Source organism: Mesoplodon mirus (assembly GCF_964341445.2).
Source record: "Mesoplodon mirus genome assembly, chromosome: 1".
NCBI classification, from domain to species: Eukaryota; Metazoa; Chordata; class Mammalia; order Artiodactyla; family Ziphiidae; genus Mesoplodon; species Mesoplodon mirus.
Genome location: NC_138976.1, coordinates 2242897 through 2268939, shown reverse-complemented (window position 1 = coordinate 2268939; position 26043 = coordinate 2242897). Strand labels below are relative to the sequence as shown.

The 26043-nt window shown below is 61.1% G+C and overlaps 1 protein-coding gene across 1 annotated transcript in view; it reads right to left on the bottom strand.

The window, feature by feature from the left end:
* Positions 1–24844, bottom strand: part of ADAMTSL2 (ADAMTS like 2) — a 34790-nt gene extending 9946 nt beyond the window's left edge. Inside the window, exons 1-12 of the mRNA XM_082620941.1 lie at positions 24670–24844; positions 22861–22951; positions 22159–22301; positions 21263–21338; positions 20022–20124; positions 19361–19506; positions 19104–19227; positions 15985–16065; positions 13447–13622; positions 8100–8448; positions 6305–6677; positions 1107–1204 (exon numbers count right to left, since the gene is read on the bottom strand). Coding sequence (XP_082477067.1) covers positions 1107–1204; positions 6305–6677; positions 8100–8448; positions 13447–13622; positions 15985–16065; positions 19104–19227; positions 19361–19506; positions 20022–20124; positions 21263–21338; positions 22159–22301; positions 22861–22950 — 1759 coding nt within the window. The 5' untranslated portion in view covers position 22951; positions 24670–24844. The remainder of the gene's footprint in view (positions 1–1106; positions 1205–6304; positions 6678–8099; positions 8449–13446; positions 13623–15984; positions 16066–19103; positions 19228–19360; positions 19507–20021; positions 20125–21262; positions 21339–22158; positions 22302–22860; positions 22952–24669) is intronic.
* Positions 24845–26043: the final 1199 nt, after the last annotated feature.

The following is a 26043-nucleotide window of genomic DNA, read 5'->3' as shown; positions in this document are numbered from 1 at the left end:
CCACATACCCCACAGAGCCCGCCTCTCGCCCTCCAGGATATCAGGGGGCCAAACTCAGCCTGTCCCATGCCCTGCTGGGGGAGGGGCATGTAAAAGGAGGGGGCCCCAGATTCCAGCCCAAGACGGAGGCCTGTGGTCCACTCAGAGCCCTGCAGGGCCACCTCCCCAGCTCCTCCCTCGGGCCCTTCTCCTGAGATGCCAACCAGGGCTGCAGGAGGTGTGACCACGCCCAGACCACCGGTTGCCCAGGGTCCAGTCACTGGCTTGCTAATCCTTCCGCACTGGCCAGAGCATGCAGGGGACATCCAAAGCTCTGGCCAGCTGGGGTGGGAGTGCAAGGGCAGGGTCGGGGGCATCATACATTTTGAGTGGCAGCAACTCCAGTCTTGCCCAAACCCAAACACGCAGTTGCAGGTATAGATAAGGTGGCACCCAGGGTCTCCCTACATTTGCCACAGGTCCTGGGCCTGGGTCTGGCATCTGACCTTGCAGCAGTCCCCAGGGGAGGGGACCAGAGCTGGCAGCAGATGGAGCCCCAGGCCCTGGGCTGCAAGCCAGAAGCTTGCTGTGGTGGCATCCAGCCATGTGAGCAGACATAGGTTCAAACTCCAGCTTGACACTTACTAACCCCATGTGTCTCTCTGTCCAGGCAACCCCGGGGGTCTCCATTCCTCTCCTGCTTCCTCCCTGGATGAGGTCCTACAATCCCAACAGTTCCCTCTGCCATAGACCACGTGGGTCTATTTCCCCCTCCTACATTTGCTGTAAGCAAGAGTAAAGTCCTCCTCACCACCTGAGATTTCTTACTTTTTAACCAGAAGGATGTTTGTTCTAACAAGGTATGATATGGAGAATGACGAAGGAGCCTTTGGGGGGCTGCATGGCCCCCAAGCGGCTGGACCTTACCGTGGTCCAGCACCTCGTAAGCACAGGGACATCCAAACTGCCACCTCATCGCGCTGCCTCGTGGGTCGGGAAACTGCTAGGTAAGCTCCCTGTGGGCAACGTGGGGCTACAAGCCAGTGCGTGGCCCCCTAAGCCCGGCCGCGCACGCACCGGGCAGGTGGGCGCAGCGGGTGCCGCCCGTCGGCACCCGTCACGGGTACCTGTGGTACAGGTGGAACTGCAGGGCTCGTGGGACGAGAGCTTCCACCGGTACATGTCCGCGGGACTCACGCCTTGCTTGCGCGTCTTGGGCCTGGTCCTGGAAGCAGGTGAAGCAGAGAAGGGGGTGAGTTTCATGGGAGGGTGTGGTCTCGTCCATGGGGCGTGGTTGTGTACCTGTCCTGAGCTCCAGGCAGAATCGCCACCTGTCGGGGTCCCAGTGCCCACCGTCTAGAACAGAGAAAAGGGAAGCAGCACCCACGGGGCGGCGGGTCGTAGGACGGAACGGATGGTGGCATTTTCCCTCTCGATGACTGCCTGAGCTCACTGCCCTGCAGCTGTCAGAGCACCTTCGGGGGCTGGGGGTGAAGGAGCTGGGGCTCCCCAGCGTCGCAGTTTCTCCTTCCACACACACAGCCTTCTCGCTGTCACCCTCTAGCAGGGTCATGCAGATTCCTCCTGCCCTCTCCCCGGGAAGGGACCGCAGAAGCACCTGGCGTGCTGAGAAGGTGCCAGAATTCTCTCCCACGGCCTCCCTCAGCTGGGATTCTGACTGAATGGGGCACACTAGCCATTGGGCCTCCGATGATCAAAATAGAAAAGCTCAGCTGCAGACGGGGGAGTGGCCGCGTCCCCTCCAGACGCCTCTGCCCAGGTCTGCAAGGGCTGCTGTGCAAGGGAACGCCGGGCTGGGTCCCCGCCAGAGACGGGCTAGGATTCTTGGCCAGAACTCAGACGTCCCAGCCAACTATTGTTAGGACTGTTTGCTTCTTTGAACCAGTCGGTGTGCTGGGGCCCAACCTCCGTATCCAACGTGCAGGCTCGTTTTGGACTCGTCAGGGGCAGAGGGAGGTGGCGGCAGCTCCCAGAGCCCGGGCATCTGCTCTGAGATGCAGACGGCTGAGTTTGAATGCGGCCCATGGAACCCTGCCACCCCCAGAGCCGGCAAAGGGGACGTGGTGCCATGGCCCGGGGGGACGGCACACCCCTGAGACCCCACCGCCCAGCACCACTTCCCTTCCTGCCCAGAGGGGCTGGCTGAAGACCACCCTAAGCTAAGACCCTTTCACAGAGCACACTCGCAGGTCCTTTCCGTGGGGCTTTCTGTCACCCCGGAGGCCAGGCTAAGACGAGGGGTGCAGGGCATCCATTCTAAAAGGATTTCCAGTCAATTCTGTGATAGAGACATTGGTTTGGATTCAACTGGGAGTTTACTGTTTGTCTTCCAACTTCTGGAATTTCACAAGTGGATGAGAATGGCTCTTACATTTTACTTTTGCATAAATGTTGCCCTGAAGACACATCATGCTCTGAGAACCAGGAAATAGTCTACCCACGGACCTTAAGTAACGAATTTACTGATGTGGCTACATTAACCCAGGAAGGAAGGAGAGAGATGAGGACAGGGAGGGGAAAGCCGAGGGCAGCCAGCCACAGGCGGGCGGCTGGGACCCCTCACCTGGTGGCTTCACCACCAGGAGCCTGCCCCAGCCTTTCCACGCATACGGGGTAAGGGGAAGGTCCTCCCTCTCTCCTCCTTAAAAGTGAGCGGGAACTTTAAGATGGGGCGCTCCACCCACCCAAGACCCAAGCATCTCAGAACACGGGACCCGTGGAACCTCCCTGGGGAGGAAGAGCCTGATTCTGAAATGTGCTGATTGGGTCCCCACCCTCCTTTCAACAGCTTTAAATTCTCCCCAAGAACAAAAGGGGATGAAAAGATCCAGCCCCTGCCCGGCCACCCCACCCATGGAGAAGCCGTGCCATCTTTATCTAATTACACCCTCCTGGGCCAGCAGGCAGCGTGACTCATTCTGGAGAGACAGCAAGCAGTTCAAAATAACCCTTTGGGTTTTAAGCACCAAAGGTATTTCTGGGGGGACTGCCCACATGGCATTGCTCGGGGAGCACCGCATAGACGCCCCTCCTGCCTCTCGAAACGTGTATTTGCACAACAATGCAACGCCTAAAAGACTCTGTTCTCGGAAGTGGGGCCCTGGGGAGAAAAACACCCAGGAAATCGCTGAAACCACCAACCCTCCACCCGCCTCCATCTGGATGGAAGATAGTGCCCTCTGATCTGAAAGGCTCGGACCGTCTCAGCCCTGGGATGCTTCAGACCCCGCGTCTCGACCGTTTCCCCAGGACCGCCACGTTTGTTTATAAAAGGCTCATAAAGTGCTTTGCTTCCCCGCCACCCCCGATCCGGGCTGAGAGAGGGACCCTGTGTCTCTGTGTCTCAGACGATTTTTCCCAACGCCAGCGTCTGGTGTCGGGGCGTCCCTTGATTGTTCTGGGCTGTTCTGAGAAGGTGAAAATAACCTTTCCTTTCTGGGCTGCCCCTTTGATTTCACCCTCTCTGAGCAGACGCGACTTCCTGTGTTTGGACAACTCGCTGCGACAGGGCTATTTTGGCCTGGCGGTTTCCCCACCCACCCCCCCACCCCACCACCTCCCTCAGCCCTTTATCTCCAAAGACCATCTTTGGTCTCTGGTCTGAGGTATCCTTTGAAGCAGCCGGTGGGGGAGCCGCCCATCTCACCACGGCAGGACTTTCTGAGTGCTGACCATCATTGTACTGGTTCCAGCATCCCCCATGGCACCGGAAACCCAATCATTCCCCTTCGGGCCCAGGGGTGGGGTGGGAGTCAACTGGGATGGGACAGGAGACATTCTTTAAAATGTGACCTAAGGACCCAAAAGCTTGTGCCATGACCTGGCCTAAGAATCCTTGAGTGCCCGAGCCGCGGGCCCTGAAGCATCGTCTGACAAGCCTCTCGCTCAGGAACGGGGAACTGAGGACCAGAGAGGGTCACCGATGGGTCCAGGTCCCATGGGGACGGGGCGGGGAGGGCATGGGGACCCAGTGGCACTTTCCATGCCTTAAGCCAAATTAAACAGCAGCCTGTGTGCCACCCTGATAAACCCATTCATAGAGGGGTGCTGACCATCAGGTAGCCAGCCTTCTTCACACTGCGTCATGGTCCCAGGAGGGCCCCTTCCCCACCCCGGAGGCTCCGTGTATTAATGATCTTTCCCATTTACTGGGTCCTCACTAGGTGCCTTCAGCGCTTCAGCACCAGATAGAATTCAATCCTCTGGACAGCCCTGGGGGTGAGAAGAGCCCTAAGTAACTGGCCCCGGATCACCCAAGCAAGTGCCGGCTGATTCTGAACGCCCCTCTCAGGCTCAGAGCCTGTCTCGCCCTTCCAGCCGCTGGATGCCACACACCCCCGAGGCCCTCTCCCTGCATCCTGAACCCGGGTCAGGCAAGCAGATGGCCTAGATGGACCCTGTGGGAAGAAGGGCCACCACAGAAGGCTCCAGACCTCCCACTCTGTCCACCTTTGCAAAGAATTCCACCCAGAGCCTCAGACTTGCCCCGGATGTGCCCCGGGTATCTCATGGGGACCTCGGAAAACAGCTTGAGAAAGAGGGGGGCACCTCCTGTGGGCTCAGGGGCCCAGCTTCCCTGCTCTCGTCCCCGGGGAAGGGTGAGAGAGTCGCCTCCACTCGCCTCACCTCAAGAGTGAACTCCAAATCTTCCATCAAACTCAATTCCCCAAGGATGCCCACCTCTGCATCCTCAGCCCTGGCTAGGGTTCCACTGGCTTGGTGTCTAAAGCCAAGGGGTTTGGGTGGGTCCTCAGAAAACAAGATAAAATAAAACCCAGTGCACTTGGACTTCCCTGGTGACACAGTGGTTAAGAATCCGCCTGCCAATTCAGGGGACACGGGTTCGATCCCTGGTCCAGGAAAATCCCACATGCCACAGGGCAACTAAGCCCGTGCGCCACAACTATTGAGCCCGCGCTCTAGAGCCCGCGAGCCACAACTACTGAGCCCGCGCTCTAGAGCCCGTGAGCCACAACTACTGAAGCCCGTGCGCTTAGAGCCTGTGCTCCGCAACAAGAGAAGCCACCGCAATGAGAAGTCCGTGCACCGCAACGAAGAGTAGCCCCCGCTCGCCGCAGCTAGAGAAAGTCCATGCACAGCAACGAAGACCCAACGCAGCCCAACATTTAAAAATTAATTAATTTTAAAAAAACAAACAAAAAAAAAAACGGGCTTCCCTGGTGGCGCTGTGGTTGAGAGTCCGCCTGCCGACGCAGGGGACACGGGTCCATGCCCCAGTCCAGGAGGATCCCACATGCCGCAGAGCGGCTGGGCCTGTGAGCCATGGCCGCTGAGCCTGCGCGTCCGGAGCCTGTGCTCGGCAACGGGAGAGGCCACAGAGGTGAGAGGCCCGCGTACCGCAAAAAACAAAACAAAAAAACAATGGGCTTGTTCCTGCCTCCAGTACCCGCTCGCCAGCAGGGGTGCTGAGCCTGACTCGGTCTGTTTAAACCAGCCTTGCTGCCCTGTTAGCCTGGAGAACAGGGGAGTCATCATCGGCCCAGGGACTTGTCCTCTAGTAGGGATAGTGGAGGCCTGGAGCCACCCTGCTCCCAGCTGACCCCAACCCAGGGAGGCTCCTGGCCTCAGACTCCTCCAGGGCCAGCCACGACTCAAGTGTCCCCAGGTGTGACTGTCCAGGCCACCCCAGCATGTCCTTCGCTCTGGACTCTCTCCCACGGCCCGTCCCAGGGCAGCTCCAGCCCCACAGCAGAAGGCCTTGTTGCTAGTGCCTGACTCGGGGCCTGGCCCCTGGCTGGGGACCCCACTGAGCCGTCCCCCAGTCTCCTCCCTGGCCAGCAGGGAAGGTTGTCCTGAGCCACCCCACCTTCGGGGAACGTTATGGTCTCCCGCGAGAGCTGTCCCACCTTATGCACAACGACCATGTGTGCAGTGAGTCTCCAGACTGAGAACCTAAGGACCCCAAGCCTCCAGTCTCTGAGCCCCAAGGACATCGCTTACCTACCTCTCTGAGCCCAATACCCCTCCCTAACGCTAAGGCTGGCTGTGATGAGAACATGTCTCTGTGCACACGGAACACTTAGCCCCAAGTGCTCAGAACTGTTCACCTCCTCCCCCTCTGCCCCCCGGTTCCCGGAATCACATCACACATGGGCACTCGGCACCAGCTTTAGCCCGTGGACCTAACTTGTGGAAAAGATGCTAAAACCCAGGCCTCTGACCCCCTGCTCAGATCCGTGGGGTGAGGCGGGGGGGCCCTGGGCAGGGGCGGCTCTCTCCCACCTACCTCCGTCCCGGCCCTCACCCGGCAGCCCCCAGAGAGGACTGGGGAGTCGCCTCCTACCTGGCCTTCTGCGTCCTGTTCCCAGCCAAGGCGGGGAGGCTGGCACTGGCGTTGGGGAATGGGGCCTCGGAGGAGGTGTTGGCCACTCTGTCAGTGCTGAGCTCCAGGTAGGACCCGTTGAGCAGGTAAGCACCGGCTCCCTCGTTCTCCTCGTACTCGACGTAGAGGCTGTCGGCCAGGGAGCCCCTCGGGGCGCCCTGTGCAAAGATGCTGTTGCTGGTCTCATTGAGGGGGACCTCCTTGGAGTCGGAGCCCGTGTCCAGGAGCTGGTCGGAGATGGCGTTGGCTGAGAGGAGCTCCTGGGAGGTAAAACGGGCGTCGGCCTCTTGGTCATCCTGGTCTCCCGCGAGAGCCGTCCCGGTGGCGTTGCCGTCTATGGGGGAGATGGGGGGCTCAACCTCCGGTGCCCCCTCCTGGAGGGGCAAGGGCTGCCCTAGGCAGGGGCGGAGCAGGGGGGCTGCAGCAAAGACCTGAACCGGGAAGCGTCCAGAGGCAGGTTTCCGCCCGATGAGCGGGCACAGATCATCCAGCAGAGGCTCGCGAGCCGGCCTGGACAACCTCTTGTTGGGGAGCCTGCTTGACCTCTGCCGCGGGTTGAATAGGGTTTCCCCAAAATTCACATCTGCCCCAAACCTCAGAATGTGAGCTTATGTGGAAATAAGACCTTCACAGACACACAGATCTCTAGATGAGATCGTCACGGACCCTAACTGCAACGCCTGCTGTCCTTTTAAGAAGAGAACACGCAGACACACACGGACGCAGAGGAGAAGCCGTGTGAAGACAGAGCAGAGTCTGCAGCGATGCGGCTACAAGCCAAGGGATGCCTGAGCCACCAGGAGCTGGAAGCGGCGGGAAAGACCCTCCCCTGGAGCCTCCAGAGGGAGCACAGCCCTGCTGACACCTTGATTTTATTCCATAGACTTCTGGCCTCCAGAACGGGGAGAGAATATGTTTCTGAGGTTTTAAGCCGCCCAGTTGGTGGTAGTTTGCTGCAGCAGCCCCAGGGAACGAATACCGCCTCTAAAGTGTTTCCTACTTGAAGACTCTGAGGGTCTTGGAAACTTGCCCCCCAAGTCAGTGAGGGGATTCTTCTCAAGTCTGCTCTACCCTCCACCCCTCAGCAGGGCCAATGGTCCACCCCAGCCCCGACGAGTCACTCCACAGCACTCAGGAGCACAGCCAAGCTGCCAGCATGGGGTCAGGGACTGTGACCCACCGCTGCATCTTCAGCTGCACCTCCTGCGGCTTCCCCTGGAGCCTGTCCCGCCAGGCTGGCCCTTGCTGGTCCCCTCACCCCCGCCCCTTTCCTATACCCTCCCCTGGCTAACCCTTACTTGCTCTGGAGCCCTCAGGTCAGGGGTCACCCTCTCCAAGACCTCGAGGTCCTCCCTGTGCCCCTCAGCTGCCCATCATTCCCTTCCAGGGCTCTGGTCACACCTCGTACGCTATGCTGTCTGTCTGTCTCCACCGAATGAGCGAGAGAACGGGCTATGGGGTCAGACCATCCTGGATTTGCCCCGAGCTCCTCTGTGGTGGACTGTGTGACGTGGGCAAGACCTCTCTCTCTAAGCCTCAGTCTCCCCACCTGTCAAGTGGGGATAACCATACCCACCTGGAAGAAGGTATGTGCAGAGGGTGTCTGCTAAGGGCTGGCCCTAGGCCTGCCCGGTCAGCCTGCACGGAACCGGCACCTCTGTCACCCTCTTCTGCAGGTGCCGGGTTCTGAAGACCCTTCACCCGAGGCCCCTCTCCCTAGGAAGCCCCGCCCCACCCCGCCCCTCCTCCTGGTTACCTCGGAAGCCCTTGCCCCTGGGGGGCCCCTCGCAGGCCCTGCCGCTGGCCTGCGCGCACACCTCGTTGGTCTCCTGGCCTTTGCTCAGACCCAGCTCGATCCCCGGGCCCCGGTGGCCGAACAGTCGGTTGTCCAGGCCCAGCTGCTCCGAGGAGGCCTGGCCGTAGAGGGAGCCGTTGTGCTGAAGGAAGCCCACCAGCCCAGCCCCGTCCAGCTCCTGGCTCTCCGTGCTGTCTGAGGTGGGCTCCGAGAAGCTGTAGTAGATGGGCTGGATGCGGTGGGCATGCGGCGGCTCCAGCAGCGTGTACTCAAAGGTGATGGAGGGGCTTTTGCCGTTCTGGTTCCACACCTGGGGGGGGAGAAGAGGTGGGATCCCGGCCCTCCCTCACCCCAGCCCCTTCCCCACCAGCCTGAGTGGCTGCTGAGGCCACTGCCCACAAGCCCCCTGAGGACAGAAGACTCTTGTCCCTGAGCTGCAGAAGGGTTTCCTGCTGCGGCCTGCAGCCGAGTCCTTCCCAGGGACTCACCCTTGACCGAAGAACGCTGCAACAGCCACGCAAGGCTATGCGTGGCCCCCAGGGCAGTCCATGTCCAAAGACGGGCGAACACGGCCCGGGAGGGAGCCGTCCACCCCAGGCACAGGGAGCGAAGGGTGCGCGGGGTGCAGAGAACGTCTTAAAGGTAATCAAACCAATTAAAACCCAACCTGCATTTTACTATCACCACGTGCCAGAAATCCCAAGTAGTAAGAGTGCACTGTCCCCACCACCTTCCCCCCGGAGGCCCCCACTGCCAGCCAAGCGGAAGTACCAGGGCCCAGGCCCCTGAGGACCATCCCAGCATCCGAGCTGACTGGGGGATGGGCTGAGGTTTCTGTCGAGACTGCGTCGCCCCCCAGCTTTTCCCCCTGCCTGTCCTGCTCCCCCGACTGAGTGCTCGTGGGTTTTTTGAGGGACGCCGCCTAAGTCAGCTGGTGTCAGAAGCCCCAGGAAGCAGCTCTTAAATGGGAGTTTGGAGCGGGATCCCCCACCAGCAGGGGTGACGCGAGCCCTCCCTGGTGGTACGTGGACCCCTGAGACCCCCCCCCAGGGGTCAGGCTGGAATGAGACATCAGAGGAAGAAAATGCGCTTTGGGTGCCATGTCTCAAGTGTTGGAAGTTGGCTGGGCTTGGGGTGCACCTTTGGGGTGCACCTTGAGAAAGGAGAAAGGTCTTCGGAATGTGGCGCTTTGGAGATAGACAGTGAAAGGCTAGGGTGACATCACCACCAAACCTCCAACCTAAGGCCAAGCCAGAGGGCCTCCTAGGTGTCACACAGAGACTCGCATGTCCTCCAGCAGGGCCAGAAAAGGTAGAAGAAAGTCAGAGAGCCGGGGCATGTTGGCTTCACCTCACCAAGAGCCCAACCGGGAGGAGACTTGGGGCGTGGGGGTCTGAGTCAATCTGCTTAAAACCTGTGAAATCTCAGATTCCCCTGAATCTTTGAGCCTAAAAAGTGGCCATTCCTCGCTGTTAAGGCCAGCACCTGGCCCTCGCCTGAAGACGGTACGGAGACCTCTACCTCCCTGAGGGCCTTGCCCACCTCCTCCCCGGGCCACCTGGCTGATGGCTCACGTTAAGTGCCCTCTTCACCTACTCAGGGGGGCCCCGGGGCTGCTCGGGGGAGAAGGGGCCATCGGCAATGACCCTGCAGAACCAGCCACGGCAGACAGCAGAAGCCGAGCCTGGATGTGGGGGAGTCTCTCCTATGGGAGCCCTGGCTCAGGATGGAGGAGGGACCACGCTCGCGAGTGCCCCGGAGAAGGTGAGGCCGACACAGTAAGGGGAGGACCCGTGCTGGCACCACCACAGCAGACGACGGAAGAGGGAGGAAAAGGCTGGAAAAGCCGCCAGGTGACTATTTTCTGCAGAATCACCTGGAGGACGTTCCGGCCGCCACAGTGAAAGGAAGCGTGACGGTGAAGAGTCAGCAGCATCACTCAGAGGGGCCCCTAGAGGGATGGGGCTGGGTGTCCTCATAGGCCAGGGCCGGTGGCAGAAGGTGCTAGTACAGAGCTGAGCTGTCCATGGCAATCAGAGCACGGGGGCTGGGTACTGTAACAAGCAACACGGGTGACACGGTAGCCAGGGAGCTTGAGCCACCTTTGGACGCGGCTAACAGAACACGGGGCTCCTAGGGGACAAATGCACGGGCCCAGAAAGGGTTCTTCTCAATCGGTCTGATCAGAAGAAATCGGAGTGGATGGTCACAAAGCAGAGGGCAGCTGCCACATGCAAGTCACAGTCCCTGCCCAGTTTCCTGGACCACTTTTTAGACCCAGAATCTGCTGAAGGATGGAACAGCCAGGTCCCCGGGAAGAAGGATTCCCGAACTAGTCAATATGGTCATGATTCCCCCACAGAAGAGCCCACAGCTATTTACTTGGCGAGCTGCTCAGTGGAGAAACGGGTAGACATTGTGGGACCAGGGTTCAAGCTGTCATTGTTAACCAGGGACCCAAAGCATCATTACGGTCCCCATTACGGTGAGAGCACGTGATGACAAGTAATGACCCAAACAAGGCCCAGGTCTGGTTGACAGTCTATCTGCCTGATCCAAGGCTCACCCAGCCCCCAAACACATAACTGGGAGTCAGCAGAACTCTCCTGTTGGCTCCTTGACCTGGGCGGGGAGTAAATCAGAAACCATATTGCATCCTGGGGGGAAAACACAGAGGTTAGTGCCGCTCAAAGACCTAAAGGATGCAGGGGTGCTGATCCCATCATAGCCCCCATTTAATTCAACAGTTTGGCCCCTACAAAAGCAAGACAGGGGCTTCCCTGGTGGCGCAGTGGTTGAGAGTCCGCCTGCCGACGCAGGGGACACGGGTTCGTGCCCCAGTGCGGGAAGATCCCACATGCCGCGGAGCGGCTGGGCCCGTGAGCCATGGCCACTGAGCCTGCGCGTCCGGAGCCTGTGCTCCACGACGGGAGAGGCCACAACAGTGAGAGGCCCACGTACCGCAAAAAACAAACAAACAAAAAAGCAAGACAGATCCAGGAGGGGGACAGTGACTTCCTGCAAGCTCAACCGAGCAGTAGCCCCAGTTGCAGCTTTGGGACTGATGTGGCATCTTTTCTAGAGCAGATTAACCTGCCCTCACATTAACCATATGTGGCCATCCATCTGGCAAATTCTTTTCTACCTCCATCAGGAAGAAGAAGCAGAAGCAGCTCTGACCCAGGGGTATGGTGACTCTCCCACTTCCCATCATAACACAGTACAAACGGGGCTGGACCATCCTACAGAACGTGACATTGGTCCTCTACACTGACAACATCATGTTTATCAGACCTGATAAGCAGGAAGGGGCACTGGAGGCCTTGGTAAAATATACGTATTCCAGAGGATCGGAGATTAACCCCTGTGAAGACTGGCCCCACGTCAGTGAAAATCTCAGGGTCCAGTAGTCTAGGGCAGGACAAGACATCTCCTTGAAAATAAAGGCAAACTTATCGTATCTCATACCCCCAGTCATGATGAACTTTGGACACAACATATTCCACATCAGGGAATATTGGTCCAGTCCATATACTGGATTTGCCTTGAGTGGGGTCCTGAGGAGAAAGGGCTCTGCAGGAGGTCCAGGCTGTGGTGTAAGCAGCCCACCACCTGGGCTGTAATACCCAGCAGCCCCTGCAGTAATAAAGGTGTCTGTGGTGGGGAAAGATGGACTGTGGAGTTTCTGGCAAACTTTGCTAAGAAAATGATAACGTAGACCCCTAGTATCCTAGAGGAAGGCCATATCGCCTAAAATAAATAGACGTTATTTGATAAAAGCTCCTGGTGTGCTATCAGGCCCTACTAGAGATGACCCTTTGACCACAGGACATCAAGTGACCCACACAGCAGAGCCAAACATTATAACATGAGGCCTCTCAACTCCGTTAAGTTTCGGGGTCAGGAGGGCCCAGCAGCAATCCCGGGCTAGAGAGACAGAAAGCTCATCAGCAGGTGACCCAATCTCCCAGCATCCAAGACTCTTGTGCCAGCATCCCTGTCTTAGCTCACAGCTGCGGCTCCACGGAGTACCCTTAGGATGAGGACGGAGCGGAGCACAATGGCACAACTTGACCCTGAGCTGGGTCAGCTTGGTCCGGGGCGCGAGCTGAAAACGGGATCTGATTCAGCGTAGCCCTGAAAAGTGGCTGTGAAGGAAAATCCTCCCAGAGGGCTTCAGGCAGTACATGTAAGGTGGTCACCCAATGCGTTTGGAAGGCAGAGTGGCCCTAAGTGAGAATAAATACTGACTCATGGGCAGTGCACTTGGCCTGGCCGGTTGGCCATGAGCCTGGATAGAAAAGACTTTAAGATCGGGGATGAGGAGGTCTGGAGAAGACACGCGTGGTCGGATCAGTGGAGGAGACATAACATGTGAAGGTCTCTGGATCACCTGTTAATGCACACTACGGGACGCCCACCCTGGGAGGGGCACGAAACAACCGGGTGAGATAGAACGTCTTTGCCGCCTGCCATGGGCCAGCCTCTGGCATTGGTCAGGTGGGTGGGCTCTGTCCCCACCGTGTCCCTCAGCTCCCATGAAAGCCGACAGGCCTCCAAGAGCCTCTTGACATCACCTGATTTCAGTGATAATTCCTCTGCATTTTCAGATCTGGGGCACCAAGCGGCAATGCCATTCATTTCTAGACAGTAGCCATGGGAAAAGTCCCGGCAAGCTGGCCATAACAAGCCAAACTCTCTTGCCCTCTGCTCACGCCCCATGCACTCCCCCCAGAAGCCATGAGCATCCTGGGTGCAGCATCAGGGGGACAGCCGTGACGAGCACTGCCATGGTCCCTCAGCATCGAGGACCTGGCAGGAATGCCACAGTGTCCATGGGGCCGAGGGTAGGGAACTCCGTGGGGGGCTTGAACCCCCACCTGTGGAGTGGGGAGTGGGTCCTGCATCCCTGGACCCCAGCCAGCCTTCTGTCCTCACCTCCCCACACAGTTCCCGATGCCCTGCACAGGACCTCCTGCTGTGCACATCCTCCAGGGGTGCTAACAGGGGGAAGGAAGGCAGGAAGGAAGGAGGGAGGGAGGGAGGGAGGGAGAGGGTCACACAAATGAGAGTGTGAGCAGGCAGCTGCTTGGGTGAGCAAGTGAACAGGTATACGAATTAATGAGTAAATGGGAGACTAGTGAAGGAATGAAAATCTGAGTGAGGGCTGGGTTGAGGGAGAGACTCAGTGAGTGAACGAGGGACTGAAGGGATGAGGCCCCCACCCCGAGATGCGCGGGGGCGCTGGCCCGGAAGCCCCCGCCTGCTGCCGGCTTCTGGGGAAGCCCCGGAGCCGCGGCCCACGCACCATGACGTTCAGGCCCTGGTTGGTGGGCCCCTGCGCCACGATGTACTCGATTCCCGTCTCGTACACGTCCATGGGCCGCCGGTACTTGACCACGGTGCCGGCGATGTTGAAGTTCTTGGGGCTGTCCACCTTGAAGTTGCCGTTGAAGAAGTAGTAGCCGGCTTCATCTGCAAGGGCTGAAAGGGCACAGCTGCCTGGTCACCTGAGCCGGAGCGGCCGGAGCGGGGATGGAGGGGCAGGCGGGGAGCAGGACCTCGCACTCGGGGCCTCTGGCCAGCCTGTGGATCCCTGTGACCCCCTCCAAACACCCAAAGACAGGAAACTCCACGTCGTGGGAGTGGGACGCTCTGTTTGCACACGGCGTGTGGCCCTGGCCAGGGAGATGTGGGTCCTCCTTCCTATCAGCCTAAAATAAACAAGGAAGGGCTTGTCTGGATGACTGAGGATGGCTGGCCCGGGGCCCACTTGGTCCTGCCATTCCGGCCGCCTCCGAAGGGGTTGGGGCTGAGAGGTGATGAAGAGCGGGACCAAGCGGCCAGGTCGAGACACACGCTGGACAGCTGGTGTCCGCCAGGTTGGGGCCGGGCCGCCCTGCCTGGCTCTGCTACAGACTTCCCCGTGTGAGCCGGGGTGACTTGGCACCTCCAGCTTCCCCTCCCCCGACATGGGGAGGGGACCGTAGTGCCCCGCCAGGGCCCACGCAGAGCAACACGGCAGCCCTGTCCCAGCGGCCCCAGCAGGCCCTACCTGACCCCAAGCTGACCAGTTCCGTGCTCTTGCTGGGAGCATGACATTCTGCCGCCCAGACCGGGGGACCCGGCTGACCGTTTGCCGGATCGGCCCACTCTCCCCGGTGTGGCTGCCAGTCAGCCTCTCTCTGAGGCAGGGTGCCGGTGGACACTTGGAACCAAGGACTTCAGAAGGAAATCCAGTCCCAGAACTGGAGCACAATGACACCCAGACAGCGGGAACGCACATGCAACCCCCCGCAATGGGCTGGGACATCTGTCCAGAGGCGGGATGGCTGGCCCTCCCTGCGGGCCCCGGGGCCGGGGGGCGGGGCTCCACCTCAGGGACAGTGTGTCTTCCAGAGGGTTTCTTTAGAGCCCGTTCCAGGAACTGGCCCGAAGGTGGGGAAGAGTTCAGCTTCCAAAACTCCTGATGCAACTCCAAGCAGAGGAGACGGGCGGTTAATTTATTATCAGGCAGACACAGCAAGCAGGACGCGTCTGCTGGAAAAACACCCTCCGTGTGGCGATGTCGAAAACTAACGGGGATAAGAGCGGGAGCTGGGCGAGGGGGACGCAGACGGGCTGGGTCTGTGCACAGGGTTAAATCCCCGGCCCGAGTCCAAAACCTGTTTCCTGACAGTAATGACCTTCCTTCCTGCGGCTTTCCCAGTGCTCCGAGGCCGCCCTTGGTATTTCCACGCGTCTGTTTCAAGAACCATGGCTTTGCAGCCAGCTCTGGGAACACGGTGTTTCCTGGCCTCACCACCCTCCCAGCGGGCCACAGAGCAACCGGCCTGGCAGAGGCCTGGCCCCCGTGCTCGGGCCGCAGGGGCTGGGGCCTGGAGCGTGCAGACCCGCCGGCTGGGGGCTGGAGCTCAGGGCCCCAGGCACTGGGGCCCCCGGGGCCTGAAGGGCTGAGAGCCCGTGCTGGGTTCAACCTTGAGGACCTTTAGCAAAGACCCACCCTCCACCCCAGCGTCCCCTTAGAAGGGTGATCGCGCCCCACCAGCCCTGGTCCCCGAGAAGCTGCCCTGAGAGGGAGGGAGGTGAGCCCTGCCCGGGTCCCCCACCTGCCCTGCGCAGATCGGCTCACAGATGTCAGTACCTGCCCTCCTCGGCCAGAAGGGGCTCCCCCGGGGGTGCAGACAAGGTGCGTTGCCCCGCCAACTTCCCACTACACAGGGAGCCTTTCCAGAAATTGTCACCAACATGGGGCCTCACCACCTCAGCCACCATGCACATGACTCCAGAATCCTCAAGTCAAGGACCCCTACTGAATCCAGCTTCCCACCAGACACAGTCCAGTGGCCAAAACATCACCTCGAGGGCCCCAGACGGGAGTTTGACTCGCAGCCCTGCTTCTCGCCACCCTTGGCCTCAGACTGGCCACCTGCTCCTTCTCGCTGTGCCTCAACCTTCTCAGCCCCCGAGTCTCACTCCTCGGACCTGGGGGGCAGCGGGGGGAGCAGAGAGGCCGCCGCCAGCACCTCCAGCTTTTGCCGGTGCCTGGCCCTCCAGGGACAGGGAACTCACTACTTGAGTCATGACCCCCTCCATTATTAAGCAACTCTGAGTGCAAGACCACTGCACACATGGGGGTGAGGTCAGCTTCCCTACGACCGCCCCCCCCGGCCGCCACATGCTACACATATGCACCCACCCAGGTCAAGCTCTGGCTTCTGGGGCCATCCCTCTCCTGCAAGAAGGGACCCAAGGTCAAGTGTCCCCTGTCGACACATAACCCACACATTTCACCCCATGCAAAACCATAAGCCCTTGTGAAGCCACCCAGGCCCCACATACACACCTAGGACGTCCGCAGACTTCTTCCGCTCTACAATCTGGATGTCTCGGGCGCCGGCCGGGATGTGGGTCACCAGAGAGTAACCTGGGGGACACAGAACAACGGTGAGCGGCAGGCCGGCTGTGGCCACTGCCTCTCGATTGCAAAGGCAACGCTGGACGGCAGTCACCACCCTCCTGCACTCCTGGTGTGTGAGGGGCAGTGTCTAAGGGCAGCCCCTCCCCCCTGCCAGAGCTGTGCACCTGGGGCTCCAGAGGCAAGTCCAAGACCTGGCGGAACACGCCCTGCCACGGGACAGCTGACCCGCCGCTCCGGCACGGCCCCAGCATTCCCCGCTTCCGAGACACTTTCCTACCAAGGCTTGAGGGTGATACTCCCTGGTACCTGCCCTGTTCCTCCTGAGGCACACCACAGGCCACAGGGACCGTAAGTCTGCTGGAGTCAACATACTTGGGTCCTGTTCTGCCACTATCGCCAAGGTGACCCTGAGCAGGCTGCTGGAGCACTCGGGCCTCAGTTTTCTCGCCTGTACAGGGATGACAGCCCCCACTCTAGATGACGGAGGAGACTCTGGGTAGCACAGAGCCTGGCCCTGAGGGCGCCATCACTGGTGTTATTTTAGAAACTCACGTTGTCATACCATGTTGACTTTAAAGGCTTGCTACTTTCAAAGGTGTAAACGAGAAAGTACGAGGCCCCAGCTCAGGGCCTGTCATCGAAGGCCCCAGTCAGGTGGGGCGGCAGCCACGGAGACCCTCACAGAGCCCCCAACAAAGGGACCAAGGGTCTTGGGGGGCGGAGGTCTGAAGAAGGGACCGTGCTGCCAGCAGGTGGTAGAGGGTTTGCTGGGAGAAGGAGGGAGATTTTTTAAAGCCCTCAGAATGAAAAGCCTTCCGGGAGAAGATGGCAAGGGGGTTCTCGAATCAGGTTTGCTGGGGCCGATGCTCAAGTCACCCGAGGGGCACGTGGGCCTGCCTGCCAGGTGAGCCGCTCCTGCCGGCCGCCCCCCTTTACGGCCCCCTGAAGACCCTGAGCTGGTCCTTCCGGCCAGCGGGGTGCCCCTAAATGCTTAACCATTGGCTCTCTTCGCAAGAGGGCAGGAGCAGCTGTGACCTGCTGTATTGGCCGATTTCCGGAGTACAAACGCTTCCACCCACTGTGGCCGATGTCAAGCTGCCAGCTTGTGTCGCTGGGTGCAGAGTCGGGAAAAGGGACACAGTTGTTTACCTGCTGCCCTAGTATTTCCAGCTGACAGACACAAGAGTTATAGAGGTAAAACGATTAGGAAATGATGACTTTGCTTAAATATCATTTACTTAAATGAAGGTTTATATGTGTTAATTTTTATATTAGTGCCCAGCTCCGAGATTCTTCACCATAGCTACCTCGCACACATCTACCAGGGGAGCATGTGGGTCAGTGCTTAGGACCACAGACCCGGGAGCAGGCTGTCTGGGTTCACACCCACCTCTGCCTCTTCTGGTTATGTGACTTTAACCTAGTTTCTTAACCTCTCTGTTTCCACATCTGTAAAATGACAACAGTCGTAGTCCCTGCCCGGAGTCAAGAGCTGGGAGCCAGTTAACCGTGCTGCACTTGGCCCCGTGCAGTGCACTTGGTAGAATTATAGGTGGGCTTGGTTAAGGGTCAGCCCCGGGCCCCCAAGCTGACAGCTCCAGGCGGGCATGAACCTTACTGCAGCGCCTGGCACCCAGGAGGTGCTCAGATAGAGACGCACCCTCTGAAACCTGCCTCTGCCAGCTCCACGCCCCAGGATCTGGCAGAAGGCCCCAAAAGCAGGTCTGTGAAAGGAAGGGAGGAAAGGCGCGATGTCTCTTTCCCGTGCCCCTCCCATAGCGAGGCCTCTGAAGAAAGCGGCCTCTGCCCACTGTGCTCGCCATGCCTTCTTCAGACCCCTGTCCTGCTGGGCTTCCGCTAAGGACACCCCTCCCTTCCTTACCCTGCCTCTGCTCAGTCGGCATGTCCATCCCTGGGTCCCTAGTCCAAGCCCTATAACTCTAACTACGAAATTGTCCATCCCCTCCACCTCCAAGACACGTGGGGTCCCGACAGCCAGGTCCTTGGGGGCTCTCAAGGGGTTGGCTCTAGTCCAGACGCGCCTGGCCTCACTGGGGGACCTCGAGCCGGCAATTCCCACCCTGGGCCTCAATTTGCCCATCTGTTAAATGGGTTTCAAGCTGCCCTACCTTTCCCAGTCTGGAGGCTGTGATAACCCAGTTTAATCCCACAAGCATTAACTGAGACCCAGAAATGTATTCAGTTCAAGACTGAATATTATAAGCAACATCCTTCTAGAAGTGCAAAGTCCTATCACAGGCACAGACCCCTGCCCACCCCTCCCCCAACCCCCAGGAGGGCTGGACCAGAGCTGCATGCAAACAGGAAGCCAAGGGGCTTCCCTGGTGGTGCAGTGGTTCAAAGTCCGCCTGCCGATGCAGGGGACACTGGTTCGTGCCCCGGTCTGGGAAGATCCCACGTGCTTCGGAGCTGCTGGGCCCGTGAGCCATGGCCACTGAGCCTGCGCATCCGGAGCCTGTGCTCCACCATGGGAGAGGCCACAGCAGTGAGAGGCCCATGCCACATACCGCAAAAAAAAAAAAAAAACCATGAAGCCAAATGGGCACAGCCGCGAAAACTGACAAGCCGCTGCCTGGGGGAGAAAGGGGCTGGCTCTGCGCTGCGGTCGGCCCGGAGCTGGCGGGAGCCTGGGCACCCCTTCAGTCCTTGAAACTCGGGTTTGAGAGCTTAGGCCCCAGAATCTGTGTGCCCAGACCTCCATCTCATATCAGCGGTGAGGATGGAACGCGTGCCTCAGTTTCCCCCTTTTAAAAATGGTATTAACATCTCCCCGAAGGCTGCGCTTAGGTCAAATGTGGTCTCCAAGCTCTGTGAGCACTGCGGCACCTGGTATCCAGCAGGCACTCAACACAGAGCTGCTCCTCTTCCTATAGCCAATGGGGGCCTTACAGAGCCACTGGCCAGCCCTGCTGGGCCTGGGTGGGGGATCGGGGGGCCCAGGAGGGGAAGGACCCTGCACGGTCACTTAGCAGCCGGCGGCAGGATCCCCCAGGCCCTGGACCCAGAGCAGCAGGGGCCCTTACCCAGGTGGGCGTTGCCCTTGCGGTAGTTGCCTGTCACGTGGGTGCAGCTGCTTCCGTCCCCCTGGCAGACGCCGCACTTGTCCGGCGTGTGGGTAGAGAAGAGCACGCCGTCACAGCCGATGGGCTGCAGGGAGGGAGGCGGAGAGGCTGCTGGGAGGGCGCTGAGGCCCGGGCCCCGGGGCCGCCACTGCCTGGGCGGACAGGTGGGCGGCCGGCGCTAGGAGACCGGCTGTACTTCTGCTACAATGTTGAACAACCTCACATTTTCCAGACACGCAGACCCCTCGCAGGTCGGCCAGCTTGCAGGACGTGCCGTCGCGGGCGGGGACCATGAGCTGCCGCTGGCCGTCCACGGTGGTGCAGTGCAGGTCGCACGGCTTGCTGGAGATGTGCACGTAGTCATCTGATGGGGGACACAGGGTCTCAGGGCGGCCGGTTGGGGGGGGGGCGGCCAGAGTCAGGGACTTCCCCTCCCCCGCACTGGGGCAGCACTTCTCTCATGGCACAGACGGGGAAACGGAGGACTGGAGAGTGGAATGAACTTGCCTGGGGTCTCAGTGGCAGAAACGGACCAAGATGCAGGTGATCTGGCCCAGCCCAGGCTCTGGAAGTCCAGCCTCTGCCGCCCTGTGAGTGGGGGGGCAGTGTCCCCTCTGCAGGAGGTCTGAGCCGACTTGATGGCCCTGGGCTGCTGGTTGTGGGGACCCTGCACTTACCGGTGAGCGGGAGAGGCCAAGTCATTTACGCTGCCGCCCGAACTACTTAGGACCTTCGACAAGATCCCCCCCTCTCTGGGCCTGTTTCCCCTCCTGCCTGCCCACTGGATGAGCACCTTCCCTCCCACAGTCCCGAGGAGGTGACCATCAGGCATAGATCCTGCCAGAGAATTCCCTGCTGGGTGGCCCCGGGCCACAGTACCGGGATAGAGCGGCTTCCACTGGTGCGTCCGCCCGTTGTACACACGGGAGTTGAAGGAGATGCACTGCTCCTCGCGGAAGCTCCTCCCGTCCGGCGGACACTCCTGGGAAGCGGGAAGACAGGGCGGGAGGCTCTGGGAGGGACCGCCCGACAAAAGCATTTTTGTCCAGGCAGAGCAGGAAGTGGCTCTCCTCCTTGCTCTCGGTCTCCCGGGCTCTCTGGAAGGAGGGAGGGAGGACCAGGCCTCCGGCACCCACGTGTGCTGGCCCTCCCCGTGCTCTGGGCTGGATCCTTTCAGCCCCACCGCCCTGGCCTTCTCCCCGGCTGCACATGGAGCAGCAGGGACACCAGCCTCGGCTGTGCTCGCGCGGGGTCCCCACTCTCCCCGTGTCCTCGGGCAGAGGCCCATCTGCGTGTCCGCAGCCGTAGCCACGGTGCCTGGGACACGGGCACTGACTGCATGGGCTTGACTTCGTAGAAGAGGAGCCCATGGGGCAGAGGGGAGGGGCCTGTGCGGGGCCCAGCTGCTCACGCCGCAGCCAAAAGCCGAACTGGGCCAGGGCTCCCTCCCGAGCTCGCGTCAGGAGGGCAGCTGACCGGTGAGGCCAGCACAGAGGCCGTGGCCACTCGCCTCCCTCCAGCCCCTAGCTCCCCACGCGTGCCCACACAGGCACACAGACACTTGGACGCAGGGACATGGGGACGCCCAGCATCATCTCTCTGCCCTGCTCCCCGTCCCGGGGGTCCGGTGCAGACTGGCTTTGGCCCCATCGAGAGGTGACCGGAGGCTGAGCCAGAGTCGGCACCTCCTGCCCAGACCCGGCCACCTTGGTGCGGCACGCGACTGACACAGAAGGTTGGGTGCTGAGGGTGCAGAGAGCAGAGGCGGGCACACAGGGGCGGCGGCCGGTGACTTCAGTCCCCCGGGGAGAACCGCGAGCAGGGTGACGCTGAGCGCAGGGGCCGCGTGTGCCTGTGTTGGGGTCGTGCTGGAGCTCCACCAGCAGAAGTGGGTCCTTTTCCCCTCAGGTGCCCGCAGCCCGCGGTGGGCACCACAGATTTGACTTGATGCAGGAAGGGGGAGTTCTGAGCCCGGGGGCCCTCACCACCCTTCTCTTCAACAGGGTGTAAGTGGCAGGCCCAGGACAGAGTGTCCAGAGGGCCCGAGGCCACCAGCAAGCTGCCCTGAGACCTGCCAGAGAAGGGGGAGGGGGAGGGGGTCCCGGCTGGCGGAGCCTCACCTGCACTCGGCAGAGCTGGTACCTCCTGGACGTACCCGTGCAGGTCCGGTTCCCAGCGCCCATGACAGACGTCCTCCTGGCGGGAGGACACGGGCTGCAGCCCTGACCCTGCTCCTGCCCCTGGGCGGCCTCTGGGCTGCCGTCTACCACCCTGCCCGCCCCCGAGCCTGCTCTGATGCCTCTGAGCGAGGCCTCCTTCCTCCTCACTCAAGCCCCGCTGCTGCACCAGAGCCCTCTCATGTCACAGGTATTCAGGTAGTTTGAGGGTGATTCTTAGCCCCTTCTTAGGGGGAGGGGTGAGATCCAATTCACCTCTCTATCCCCAGCACGCAGCAGAGGGTCTTAGGACACAGAGTTAGTAATAAAGTAACAACATTTACCATGTATGGGCCCTGTGCTGCCGTGCATACACACACTGTCTCTTGTATTCTCAGAAATGTCAGGTGGGCTTGAGCATTATCTCCACTCCACAGGTGAGGAAACCGATGCTCAGAGAGGTTAAGTGACTTGCCCAAGGTCACACAGCGAGGAAGTAACCGAGGCAAGATTTGAACCCAGGTCTGGCCAACAGTAACCACTGCACCTTATGCTTTCCCCATGTTTATTCAACTCAGGTCTTCAGAAGAGAAGCCCAGGCTGGGCCTGACCCCTCATTGAAAGAGCCCTAGAAATGGAGCAGGATGAACCCCAGGACACTGTTGCCTAGAACCCAACAGAAGCCACGTCCCCAAAGGAGGCCAATGAAAAGACTAACTTGCTCACCTGGCCTGTGCAGCCTCAAACTGAAGACCCCTCCCAGCCCGAGACCCAGCCCCCACCTCCCAGGCCTCCCTTTCCCGTGCAGGCGGCCCCACTTTCACGTCAGCCCCTCAGGGCCACGTGCTCAAGCCCCGCACCTCTGCTGCAGGCAGTGCCGCTCCTGGGACGTCACCCCAGCCCCGCAGCTGCGGGAACACGCCGTCCACTTGGTCCACTCTCCCCACCAGTAGGCGGTGGCATCGGTGCCCGCCTCCAGGCTGTTGGATGTTGGGCTATTGTCCTGGGTGAGAGGCCCCACGACAGTTAGAAGGAGGCTGGAGCACCTGGCCGGACGGGCCTGCCGTCCCCATGCCCTGGACAGGAGGACACAGCCCCCTGGGTGGGTTGCTCGAAGCCTGGGCTCAGATCTCCAGGGCGGGCGGTCTCTGGGGGACCTCCCAGGGAGCTGTGGGCCTCAGGTCCTACTCGATCTGGGGATCTGGAATATCCTGGGAGCTTGGCGGGACCCTGAGGCTGAACTGAACCATCCTTTCTTTCCCCCGAGCAGGCTGGGGCCTGGCCTGGGTTCTGCAGGACCCAAACCTGCCCGTCTACACGCCACACTCCAGGGCTTCTCTCAGAAGGTGAGCACTCAGCCCCTGTCCTGCCGAATCGGCGAGGACTCTGGAGTGGCCGGAGCCCTGCACTCAGGGGCTGGTCTGACTGGCTTGTCAGGCACGTTCTTGGGAGTGGGAGGGGCTCTGGGAAGGCACTCCAGGACCCCCGGACCCCCGCCTCATGTCTGCCACCCAGACCTCAGCGTCAGCCCACCTGGGCGAAGCATCGTGCTCCCCACTCACCATGGCCCCTGTGGACGATGCACCCCCAGCCACAAGTGCCAGAGCCAGTAGGGACCAGGCCCAGCGTGAAGGCTGCCATCTGCCATCCATCCTAGGAAGTAAGGGCACAGTCACTGCCAGGCCAGGTCCAGCTCCTCTTGCAGCTGACTGGAGTCTGCTTTGGGGAAAAGCTCCCGGAGCCCACCCAGTGCTGAGGCCTGAGGTTATCTGGGATTGGTTGGTAGTGGCGGCCTGGTGGCCCTGTTGGGAGGGCTCGATGAATGATTATAGAGATGCCTGCACGGGCTTGAGACACTAGGGTGGTGGTGTGCACGCTAAGCCTGTACCACCTGATCTGAGGGCATTTGGGGACATGGGCCACGCTTTGCCTCTGAATAACTGAGCTGTCTGGAGAACGCCTGGAGAGAAACCCAGGGACACCTATAGGCCCAGGCTGCCTCCATTGGATGAAGGAGCTGAGGGTCGATCCGTTACCTTGGCAGGTAGACCCCACCCAAGCAAGAGCACCTTGGGATTTTTATCTGTTCAGCACTTGCTGGCCACGTGGGAGAACGATCCTTCCCATCGGCTACATGGAGCTGCTGGAGGGGGCCATGGATGCCACAGACTCTGCCAGGCCCTCTCCCTCCCTGGACACAGCTTCCCCCCGCCCTGAGGGACCCCACGCTGGGCAGAGCCCAGGCATCTGTGCCCCCTCCTTCCCAAGAGAAGACACACAGCTTGTGCCTCTGGAGTGTTCGGGTGAGGGTGGCCTACGACCACAGGGCTGTCTCCCAAGAAGTCGGCACCCTCAGCCCCAAACACTACTGGACCTCCGTGCCAGGGGTCAAATCGAGGGGAGTCTGCAGCCTCCTGGGCCCTCAGCCTCCCCTGTCTGTCCCTGAGAGGGAGGAGTGGGGCCTACAGTGGCCTCTGTCCAGGGTTTGTCTCAGGTCCTGAGTGTCACTGGCCAGAGGGTTGGAGGAGTTTCCGAAGCCATCAAGCCCATCCCCCTAGAGCCTGGAACCAGAGAGGGGAGCCAACTTGCCCAAAGCAACACAGCCAGGTGGCCGACCAGCCCCCAGCCCCCAGAGCAAACTCAGGGACTCATTCCAGGGAAAGAAGGCAGGAAAGCCCCCCTCCCCCACGCCTGCCGGCCCTGAAACCAAGTCCACATCTGCCCCCTTCTCCGCGCAGCTCCAGCACCTGCACATTTTCAAGAGTCGGGCCAATGACACCCTCACACCCCAAGAATGTCTCTGCCCTCTCTCTGCCCCAGGCGAGGCCACAGAGTACACCCCAGAGCCTGGAGCCAGAGCCCGTGAGATCCGCACCTCCCGGCCGCCGGCCCGCCACCGCTCCAGCCGGCTGCCGCCCCTCCCCCGCCGGCCTCCATCCGCACCCCCAGCCTCCTGCAGGCACAGAGGCCCCTCGGCGTCCCATTGGCTAGTCTGTGCCCCGGCTCCTGCCTGCAGGCTGAAGACAGGTGCTGAGCGGCTGCACACTTGGTTTTCATTAAGGCTCCCAGACGCCGCTGGCTGCAGGCCAGGCCCGGCTCACGCGGGATCCATCCCTCCCTGGGGTCCAAAAACAGCCACCGGCCGGCGGGAGAGACTTGCCGTGCAAACAAGGGCTTCAGGCGCGGTAGGCTAGGAGCTGAGGGGCCCCCCGCGCCCGCGCTCGGAGGGTCTGGACCCCTCCCCACCAGCCCTGCTCCTGTTACATAACGGCTCCCCCGAGGGGCCCGGGATGCCATGCATGCACTTGGGGCTGCATCTCGTGCCCTGGCAGGGCTGCGGTGGGAAGCGAGACGGTGGGGAGGAGGCCTACCTGGCCGGGGGTCAGCAGGTTGTCCTCGGAAGAAAGGGGCCGAGCCTCCGCTGCGGGCAGGCGGCGCCAGGTGCGCGGTGCGGGGGAGCCTCGGGGCGCAGGGGGCTGCGGGCTGGGCCTCTCTCCCTTCCTCCTCCTCCCCCTCGCCGCCTCCCTCCTCCACTTCAAAGAGCACCCACGAGAGGGGGTTCCCGGGAGGCGCGCAGCCCAGTGGCAGCTCCGCGGCGCGGCGGCCTTTATAGCTGTCAGGCAGACAGGGAGGAACTCACACTTCCCACCAGGCTGCTCCCCCCTCCCGCCGCCCGCCGGCCGGCCTGGCGCACACTTTAACCCGCTCCGCGCCTCTGGAGCCCGGCCAGGCCGGCCCAGCTGCCTGCTGACTGCTGCCGCGGCCACGAGCAGGGAGGCCGCCTTCCCAGGTCCAGAACGTGGGACTGCGAGTCCGGGTGTCCAGACGGAGTGCCCACTGGCCCGGGGTCACAGGGGAGGTTGGCGGCGGCAAAGCCGAGCTGCAGGCTTGGTCCGTCGGATTTCTGCTTCCAGAGGGGGGCCCAGTCTCTGCCACTCCCCAGAATGGAGTCTGGGATGTTTGAGGCATCCAATCCGATAGCTCCGTTTTACGGACGGAAAGACTGAGGTCGAGAGGGGACAGCATGCTCTGAGGTCACCCAGCCAGCCTTGGAGAGATTCTCCTGAGAAACGGAGGCCTGAGCAGGCGGAGGGACTGAGGGAGACTCAGCGAGGCTCAGCCGAGGGTTCCGGGGAAGAGACAGAAGTGCCCGCGGCCTGCGGGCCAGACGGCGAGGACGGCCAGAGCCAGTGGGGGGAGGTGCGCGGAGCTCCACAGATGTTCAGCACCAGCCTGGCTGGGCGCGGGCCAGCCGGGCAGCCCCTGGCAGGCCGGCGTGGGGCTCCAGCCTGTGTTCCTGCTGAGTCAGAGCGTGGAGCCGGCGGCACGCACTCCGGCCCGGGGCGCCCGGGGAGGACCCCAGACGTTGCAAGGTGCCCCGGAAACAACGCCAGCCACCCGCCCCGCACACCAGGCTCCCTGGAGCCCACCCTCCCAGCACGTCCACGCGGTGGGGGGGTGGAAGTGGGGTGGCCCTGAGCCATTTCATCCATCCCCCTGCCTCTGCGCTGCAGCTGGCTCCCAGCGGCGCCTGGAAAGCCCGCCCCCTCCCTGCACCCTCCCTGCCGGAAGGAACTGTGGCAAGCTCCGCCAGTGGCCTCCCTGGGCGACTGAGAATCATTCCACCCCTGGGAAGATTCTGCCACCAACAGGAGCGGTCGGGGAGGAGAGCAACCAGAGATGATCCTGAAACCAGCAACGCCTGCTGCCCTGCACCGGGCTCTCCCTCTGTGCTGAGAGCTAGG